At 42.4% G+C, this 10194-nt stretch overlaps 1 protein-coding gene across 1 annotated transcript; it reads right to left on the bottom strand.

The window, feature by feature from the left end:
* Window positions 1-1891: 1891 nt before the first annotated feature.
* Window positions 1892-2833, bottom strand: LOC122643422. The gene is made up of 2 exons (XM_043837044.1): window positions 2583-2833; window positions 1892-2234 (listed from the first exon to the last, which is right to left on the bottom strand). The coding sequence occupies exons 1-2, from the start codon at window positions 2831-2833 to the stop codon at window positions 1892-1894; spliced, it is 594 nt and encodes a 197-aa protein (XP_043692979.1).
* Between the last annotated feature and the right edge of the window lie 7361 nt (window positions 2834-10194).

Genomic DNA, 10194 nt, shown 5'->3' with positions numbered 1-10194 from the left:
GCTTTGGTGGCGGGCAATCATCTCATGCTTCCAGGACTGCTGTTGGTCATTCAGAGGCTGGGACTTCAGGGGGGAGCCTGGATGTCGGATAGCCGTTATGGATGGCCATATCAAGGGTTACCGCCTGTGGACTATCCAGTTGATGGAGCTCGGAGGCCTGATATGATACTACATCCTCCCCAGACTCCCGATGGTGATCTCAGTCTTCCTCTCCCCTATAATGGGGTAAGAATCCTTACTCTCTGCTCTTCTCTTTCTCTCTTTTTCCAGGTTAGAGACTAATTTACTGAGGTTTCAGGTTAGGGCTGCGAGATATGCCAACATGCGGCGTATAATGTGCAGCATGGATGAGGCCATCATCTCGAGGGTCGAGATGACCCAGTGTTGGGTAAGGCTCCTAATGAATTTTTTTCATATCTTTTCCTGTTGATGATTATATTATTTTTTTTGCTCACTCTCTTGCATGTTTCCTTTTCTTTCACAGAGGGGACAGTCCGCCTTCTATCAGGGGGAGGCTGAGAGATATCGGGCCCAGTCTAAGAGGTATCAAGCTGACCTGGTGGAGGCCAGATTGGAGATAGAGACCCTCCGGTTGCAGGGGGTGAATCTAGGAGTGGTCGAGTAGATGGCAGTCTCCCAGTTGATGATCTGGACATCTGACTTCTTTCCCCTCCCCCTGTTTATTATCTTGTAAAAAAAAACAAATTGTTCATTTTTTTTGTACTTCATGTTTATATGTACATTCTTTCTTCTTTTTATTTTTTTTATATTGTTAGGCAAACACACATGGATGTAATTAGAACTTCCTTCTTCCTTTGTAGAGGCACAATTCCCAAAACCAATACATTCTTTCTCCTAAAATTTTTGACTACATGGAAAAGGGGAGCAAATGGACCAAATATTAAACCGACATCATTTGCTTACCACATCGGGAACGCTACTAGAGACCCATAAAAGAAATATTTCCCATATTTCTGAGAATGACACATGGAGTCCAAATCCTTGAAAGTTTCTGCCAAAACTGTAGGAACAATGTCGCATTCTTCTTCAATCTATTCTACCACCTTTGTTATCATGGGAAGCATGCCTTTCCCTGGAGACCTCAAAAGATATCTTCCGATCATGCAAAAGAGATAAGCCCTTTTCCTGCTTTGGCCTCGAGATTCTTCTTCCGACCTATTGTTGGCAAAGATCTTAATCACTTTTACTGCATCCACCTTGTCATAGTGGAAAATTTACTTAATTTCCTTCTTGCTTAGTTTGAAGAAGCTTTCTAACTCTTTGTGGGATTGGTCTTTTGCACTGTTGGGTGAAACAAGCTTCCCTGTGGATGTGATAGCATGCAAGCTCGGGATTCTTCAATGGTTGGGGCTATCTTGACTCTTCCAAAATGAAAAACATGTAACTGAGGGTTCCAACATCTTCATGCTTTTGGAATTAAGTCATGATGAAGTTTGAAACACCTGATTCTGCCTGGGATGGGTAACTTAACATCTTCTAGCAATGTAGGGCCATCCATATGCATACGGAGAGTCCACTGACGCAACTGTTCTTTTAACCCTTTTTTCTTCGACTCCCTCATGATACCTGCATCGAAGATCTCATTAGTAACTTCGACAAGGGTCAGTCTCTTAGTTAATAACCAGCTCTTAGTAACCTCAAATACACCCTAGGTCGAATACACCGGGAAGGACTTTGAAGGCCAATTTGGTGGAATTCAACGTTTTCATAGGGGAAATGCCGGTTGGCAAAATTATGGAATGGACTAACATCATGCCCTTTATTCTCTTTTTTTTTTTGTTTTTTGATGAGACCGCACTTGGACATGCCAAGTTGCCTACGTACCCCTTGGGTGGAATCAGGTCGAACGCAGTTCAAGTTGATCAAAGGTTCAGACGAAGTATTTCTTCAATTGATCCATATTGACCAATCCCCAGAGGTTTTCTCTGTTTATATCCATGAGACGAACTGTGCTACCTAGTAAGATCGCCTTCACCTTGTATGGGCCGCTCCAATTGGGTCGGAACTTTCCTTGAGGGTCATGAATCGGAGCCCTTTGCTCCCTTAGCACTAAATCTCCTACCTCAATGCTCCGAGGTCGCACCTCTTTACTAAATGCTCTGGCCATCCTTTGCTGATATTTCTTGAGATTATCCATGGCTTTCATCCTCCTCTCATCCAAGAGGTTAATTTCTTCATACCTGGCTCTCATCCATTCTCCTTCAGTAAGTTGACTGTTGAAAAGTATTCGGAGAGAAGGCACTTGTATTTCTATAGGTAAAACCGCCTCTACTCCATAGACTAGAGAATATGGGGTTGCCCCGGTTGAAGTCCGGATAGAGGTTCGATAAGCCTATAAAGCTAATGGAAGCTTATCTGCTCAATCCTTGTGTGTGTCAGCCATTTTTTACAATATGACTTTTATATTCTTATTGGCTGCCTCTACTGCTCCATTAGTTTGTGGTCTATATGTTGTAAACCGGTGACTTTTTACACCAAATTTGGTACAAAGCTCCTCTACCTTCCCTTGGTTTGAAATTAGCTCATAAGGGTTTGAAATTAGCTCATAAGGCACACCATACCTGCAAATGATGTTCTCTTTGATGAATTTTTCCACCTTGGCGGCAGTCAAGACTGCATAAGACTGAGCCTCCACCCATTTGGTGAAATAGTCTATGGTGGCCAAAATGAATTCATGGCCATTAGAAGCCTTCGGAGTTATTTTCCCAATTACGTCTATCCCCAAGTTGAGAATGCCCAAGGAGCATTTAACGAATGCAACTCCATGGGAGGAATATGTATGACATTGGTAAATATTTGGCATCTGTGACATTTCTTGACAAAGGTAATACAGTATGCTTCCATGGTTGCCCAATAGTACCCTAACCTGAGTATCTTTTTGGCGAGCATTCTTGCATTCATATATGGTCCACAGATCCCTTGATGGATTTCTTCTATGATGGCTTGAACTTGCTCCTCATCTACGTATAATAATTGTATTCCATCATAGATCTCTAATATAGCAGATTCTCTTGAAGAATGAAATGTGTGCCATACTTCCTCAATCGTTTCTTCTCCCCTGTTGTGAAATATTCTGGATATTTCCTTTCTCTGATATAATCAACCACAAGTGCGAACCAAACCCTTCTGTCTACTGTCAATAAGTTTATGGGTTCTCCGTATGCTGGACTAGCCCTTCTTTCAACCAAAAAGGGTCGAATTTTGGCTTGGGAATCATATTTTACCATGGAGGCCAAAATAGCCAGAGCATCTGCAAATCTATTATTGTCCCTTGACAGATATTCAAAAGAGATTTCCTTAAAACACTTGATCATTTGTTCTAGATACTCTTGATAGGGTTTCAATTTTTCATCTCTTGTTTTTCATTTTCCCTGAGTCTGGCAAATCACCACTGAAGAGTCTCTGAATACTTTGATTTTTTCTACAGCCATAGATGGGGCCATTTCCAAGCCAATGGTGCATGCTTCGTATTCTGTAATATTATTGGTACAGCTGAACTCTAGACGGAATGACATGGGTTAAAAAAACCCATCAGGGGTTACTAGCAATACACCTGCTCCATATCCTTTCTTGTTTGCAGCTCCGTCAAAGTATAACTGCCATCCTTCTTCTTGACCTTCTTTAACGAGACACAACTCTTCATCTGGAAATGAATCTTCCACTGGCTGTGAATTTGACACCGTGGGATGTGTAGCTAAGTGATCAGATATCTCTCGCCCCTTTATGGATTTTTGATTAACATAGGTTATGTTAAACTCTGATAACAACAACAACCATCTGGCCATTCTTCCAGTCAGGACTGGCTTCTCAAAGAGGTACTTGATCGGGTCCATTTTGGAGACGAGCCGAATTGGGTGTGAGATCATGTAGTGCCTTAATCTTTTAGTTACCCAGACTAAAGATGTGCAGGTCTTTTCCAAGGGAGTATAGTGAGTTTCATACCCTAGCAACTTCCTGCTTAAGGAATAAATCGCATGTTCTTCCCCATTCTTCTGGTCGAGTTGTGCTATCATTGATCCCATGGATATTTCTTCCACTGATAAGTACAGCAACAAGGGTTCGCCCAAAACTGGCAAAATAAGGACAGGTGGATGTACCAGATACTCTTTGATTTTCATGCATGCGCCTTGGCATTTACCATTCCACTCCTTTGGTTCTTCCTTCTTCAAGAGCTTGAAAATAGGTTCACATATTATGGTTAATCGAGATATGAACCTAATTATATATTGAATGCGACCCAGGAATCCGTAGACCTCTTTCTCCATCCTTGGTGTTGGCATTTCTGTGATGGCCTTTATCTTTTCAGGATCTATTTCCACCCCTCTCTCGCTAATGAGAAAACCTAGCAATTTACTTGTCGTTGCCCCAAATACACATTTCTGTGGATTCAACCTGAGGTTGTATTCCTTTATTCTTTCAAAGAATTTCTTCAATGCTACAAAATGCCATTGATGATCCATTGATTTAACTATCATGTCATCGACGTATACCTCGACCTCCTTGTGTATCATGTCATGTAATATGTCTGTGGCTGCTTTCTGATACGTTGCACATGCATTCTTCAACCTAAAAGGCATCACCTTATAACAAAATGTCCCCCATGGTGTGGTAAAGGCAGTCTTCTCCCGGTCTTTGGGACACATACTAATCTGATTGTAGCCAGAGAATCCATCCATCAATGATAGCAGCGTGTGCCCGACAGTGTTGTCGACTAGTATGTTGATGTGGGGCAGTGGGAAGTCATCCTTGGGGCTAACCTTGTTCAGATCGCAAAAATCTACACACATCCGGACTTTCCCATCCTTCTTAGGAACTGGAACAATATTGGACAACCATTGAGAGTATTGGGTTACTTGAAGGAACCCTGCATCGCATTGCTTAATGACTTCTTCTCTGATCTTTTCACTCCACTCTGGTCGCATTCGTCTTGGCTTCTGCTGGCGAGCATTCAGATACGTTGGTAGTCAATGTTGTTCGATTTCTGGGTCGATACCAGGCATATCCTCATAAGACCATGCAAAGACTTCCTCGAATTCCTTGAGGAGAGAGGTCATTTGGTGGATCTCTTCGTTATTGAGAGATGAACCAATTTTGGTCATTCGAGGGCATTGGTCAGTTCCTAAATTTATGAAAAATTTGTCCTCTCGGATGGGCTGGGCCCTTCTTTGCTCTAATTTTTCTAAAAGATCTTGATGCTTGATAACATCATCATCATCGGAAGAATAAGAGGAAGAAGAAGAAGAAACATACTTGGAATTAACGATTTCATTCATGATAAAAGGAGTACAAATGGACTCGACAAACTGGAAGTTACTAACTTCCCTTTGGAAAGCATATGCAGACTTAGACTCAGATTGGATTACACTAGAGCTGGCTACAACTTCAGACTTTATGACATAGAAATCTTCTGCAACCCTTGCCCAGTTTCCTATGGATCCTTGAAGAGGCTGTATCAGGAGTTGAGGTATTGGCCCTTCCTTGCTTTCAGTGATCATTGCTATCTCGAACAACTCATCAATCCCTTGATTATCCTATTCTTTGTTCATCTTGGCTTGTTCCAACTCCATGGTTACCCAGTCTACTTCATCTTTGAAGAATATCTTAAACCCAGGCTGGAAGCTGTCTATCTCTTGATTGAACCAAGGTTCAATGTTTCCACAATATGGGAAACTCTCCCCTTCTTTCACAAAGTAACCATTCAAAGTTCTGAAGTAAGGGGTGATCTCAATCTTCTGATTCTTCAATCCTTTGATGTTGCTCCTCCCTCCTGTAGAGGCTTTTCTTTTCATTGGGGTGAAACCTAAGCCGTGGCGATTGGTGTTGGCTAGTATCTCGGGGAACTTTGGTATTCCTTGCTAGTTCTTTCCCAATCCCAAGCCTGGGAAGTACTTCATCTTCCTCATCATCCTCAACAAAGCCGTGCTCCACTTGATGGGGAATTTAGCCGGGATGGGTTCTTTTTCTTTGGAAGGGGTTACACAAATATTTCCAATTTCAAACCCTCCTAACTATATTTCTGATGGAGTAGAACCTTCCACTTCTCTATTTGCAAATGTGTAAACCATTTCTAAGTCTCTGAAAATGGTGATCACCTTTTGCTCATAAATAAATCTCAACTTTTGGTGAAGGCTGGATGTAAGAACGCCTATACAATGTACCATGGCCTCCCTAGTAGCATGTTGAAAGAGGCCTGGATATCAATAACCTAAAAGTCAATGGTGAACTAGGCCGGCCCTACCTTGATATCCGTGGTGAGGATTTTGATCACTTCTCGCCTAGTGTTGTCATATTCCCTGTGGTTTGGCTTGAAGGCTTCATCTTGTCAAAAGGCAAACCCATGCACTTTGTGGCTTTCAATGGCATGGCATTGAGGGTAGAGCCATTATCAATCAATACTTGAGGAACTTGGTTTTTGTTGCATTCCATAGTAATGTAGAGTGCTCTGTTATGTCCTTTCCCTCCAGGTGGCAAATCCTCATCTGGAGAAGATTAGCGACTGAATTGCATAAGTGGCTCCTACTATGTGGGATAGTTCCTCTGGTGCCATTTCAATGGGCACTTGAACTTTGGCAAGAGATTTCAGTACCGCTTCTCGGTGAGTTGGTGAGGCCATCAACAATCCCCAGAATGAGATATTTGCCTGGGCCTTCTTCAACTGATTCAATACTGGATTCTCGGGTTCATTATTTAGCTTCGGGTGATTAGATTGATGCATCTCTACCGTCAAACCCTTATTCTTGAAATCCTTTCCACTTCTAGTCTCCATTACCTCTGATTCTTCTCTTTTGATGATTAACTCAACTGGGGAAACATCTTCTTCTTCTATATCACTGTCTATGATAATGATGGTTCCTATAGTAGGACTCCTCTACTTTACCACTTGCTTCTCGACCTTGACTTCCATAACAGAGATGGACTCCCAAACCTGACTCAAGATTTTTGCTAAGGATTCTTGCTTTCAGTGATTTATTGCATTAAATGACAAAGGTCAGGGTCGCTTGGGTTCCTAGGGATCATCTGATGTAACTGGTGGAAGGTTTCTAGGGTTGCTAGATGCATTTCTTTCGCTTCTGCCAAAGACTTGTAGAAGTGGCCAACTCCCTTACCTTGGGAACTGAGGCTTTTGGAGCTAAATTTTGAACATTCCTCTAGATTAGAGGCAACTAGATAGATGTTTCCCATGGGATCATCAAAATGGTCTTCTTCATTCACATTATTGAGGAGGAAGTAATCATGTGCTTGTGCCCATTCATGATACTCTTCACTGCCGCGATCAGGGGAAGAAGGGGGGAGTTCCACACAAATCTTGTGTCAAGGCGAATGTCGATTTCATCAAAATTTTCAAGTAACATATAGCTTGCGGTCGAACCCACTGTTCCCTGATTGGTTCCAATTGTTGAAGTTCCTCTTGATACTTGTCATCTGAAACCACAATCTTCGTGAGCATTTCTTGGATCTTATTAATATCCTTGTGGACCTTGCTTATTTGGAATGGTAGATCCCAGGGTTCTGGTCCACAAATATTTCTATATTTGTCAAAAGGGGTCACTGGCCGATCGGATTCTTCTTCCTCTTCCTCTTGGCTTTCCTCTATAGATTCCTCGTCCTCTTCAGATGAATTGCCCTCTCCTTGTTCTGCTTCTTCATCATCGGAATCCCTTGGCCCAAATTCTCCTCACTCTCATCTTCTTCAAATGAGTCTTCTTCACTTGATCTTTCCTCGTCATCCACCTCCATGGGTCGGATATCATTTGTGGGGTCAAAAAAGGGATCCCCGTGTTGATGTTGTTGACCCACATTTACCATTCTTCTCTTCCGGGAGGGCTCGGGTATGCTTGGGAATCTGAATATAACATGAGGTCTTTAGGAGGTGCTCCAAATATATCTTGTGCCAAAGCGTTGGCGAGCTAAGTCATATTCCTTAGTTCGTACAAAGTCCGGAGGAGTAGATCATCTTCATTTGGCATTTCTAACTGTTCACATCATGCCACAAAATTACTACAGATCAGATCTGGGAACCGGGAAGTGGCCTTGTATAGGATTTCTTGGGTGTTGGTGGTAACATCCACTATGTCTGCTACTTGATAATAGACACTCATGCTCCATCGATCAAAATCCCTTCCAGACAAAGACCAATTTATTCTAGGGTTTTCTGGGGATCCTATTTCTTCATCATTTCCTTCTTCGCTGTCGCTTTTCGAGAGAAATGGGTGGATGAGATCGGTGGGATCAATATGGTCATCATCGGCCCCAATGCTGTTTATCCATCCAGCTGCCTCTATGGAGAACTCATCCTGAGAAGATTCCAAGCAAACCTCCTTTTCAGTAAAATTCATCCATTTATTATATACCTTGGTGCACTCAATTTCTTCTCTCTCCTCTGCAGTATCCTCTGTGTCTCCTCCAATTTGAATGAGAGAGACTTCTTCAGATAAGGATTGTCCAATGGCAAGTGCTGACACGGCCTTAAGTAGGTTAGGTGTCACTTTCTTTATAGCCTCCTCACCTTCCTCACTGTTGTCAGAAGATTCCTACTTTGGTGCCAAATAATCAACTTCATGAGCTGTGAATCCATACTTTTTCAAAGGTACACCTGGCTCGAGGCTATCCAGACCCTTTTCTAGGAAATGTAACTTCTGAAGCCTCCTATTAGATGTCATGCCCTTTCCCTAACCACATACTTGTCCTCCTTCCCGGATGTTACCATCACAGTTTGTTCTGGCACAACGAGCACATACTTGCATCCGCTGGGCCCTTTTCTTTCAAGCCTTCTTACTTTTTGATAAATACCATTCTTCTTCTTGGAAATGCTTCTCTCTTTCCTGGGGGTGAATTAAAGTGATGGGATCCAATAGAAATTCCTCTTCTCAAATCATGTTTACCGACCACGTGGATGATTCCGGAGATTAAGATCCCTTCATTAGAGGTTGTGGTACTTTCTTTAGTGGAAGAAGAGACTCTACTTGCCTATTGTCTGGAGACCTTGGGTGATATAAGGGGGAGTCAGGTCGGTTCACCTCTTGAAAGACTTCTCACCCAATCTGATGCTCTTTCTTCCCTTTCTTTGATGTAAGAAGGGCTCTGTATGTGTGCATCCATCAGCTTTCTTCTCCTTCCAACAAGCCTGATTAGGGGAGTGGGATCCTCGGATCCCGAATCCTCCTTTAACATATTCACCCCATGAGCCGATAACGGAGTTGCAGTCATGTTCGGCTATTGTCTTGTCTAAAGCTCGATCTTCCCAACATCTATCATGTCTTGGATAGCATGCTTGAGATGTATACACTTGTCCGTCTGATGTCCCTTTTGGTCATGATAGTGACAATACAGATTAGGCTTATACCATGTCAGTAGATTGGCCATATCCACATGTCGAGGTGGGACGGTGTTGATCATTCCTTCCCTCTTGAGCTTGGTGAATAGCACAGTCAGTGTCATCCCCCCAAAATTGAAAACTCTTTTAGGAGGTTCTGGTTTTGCCTGGATTACAAGTGGCGGGGCGATTACAAAGACCATTTGTACTTCTACTGCTTGGCGACTGGATCCAGTTGTGTTCATTCCTTTTGGTTTTGAAACCTTTCTCCCAGAGTAAGTCCTAGTCGTCTCGTTGGTTACTCCTTGTACTTGCCTTTCTTTGAAGATCTTGTCTTCAATCTTCTTTCTGATGGTCATGAGGGCATCGAAAGTATTGATGTGCTGGTAATACAACTTATCCTGATACTCCCTGTACAAATTTTCAAACAAAATCTCCACCTGTTCTTTTTCGTAGGACGGTGCCACATCTTTGCAGCTTTTTCTCGAAACCTTGCAATGAAATTTGGGAATTCCTCACTTGACTCTTACCTCAAGGTTTCCAGTTCTCTCCTAGTAATGTCCATCTCAATATTGTAAGGATACTATTTAGTAAAAGCTTTCATCACAGAGGACCATTTTTGAGTCTGAGTTTGGTCTAACTGAGTTAACCATCTCAGAGCCGATCTAGCCAGAGAGTAAAGAAAGGCCTATCCCATCTGGTTTTTCGTAAGATCCCAAGATTTGGCCACCATAGCGAAGATCTTAAGATGGGCTTTAGGATCTCCTGCACCATCAAACTTATCTAGTTTCCATTTAAAGTTATCGGGTATTCTTCATTTAGGAAAGAAAACCAGCTCTTCTTCAACTTTCTCTTTGCCA

This window comes from Telopea speciosissima, chromosome 10 (genome assembly GCF_018873765.1).
Source record: "Telopea speciosissima isolate NSW1024214 ecotype Mountain lineage chromosome 10, Tspe_v1, whole genome shotgun sequence".
In the NCBI taxonomy this organism is placed as follows: domain Eukaryota; kingdom Viridiplantae; phylum Streptophyta; class Magnoliopsida; order Proteales; family Proteaceae; genus Telopea; species Telopea speciosissima.
The sequence above is the reverse complement of the archived record's forward strand: the minus strand, read 5'-3'. Positions and strand labels throughout refer to the sequence as shown.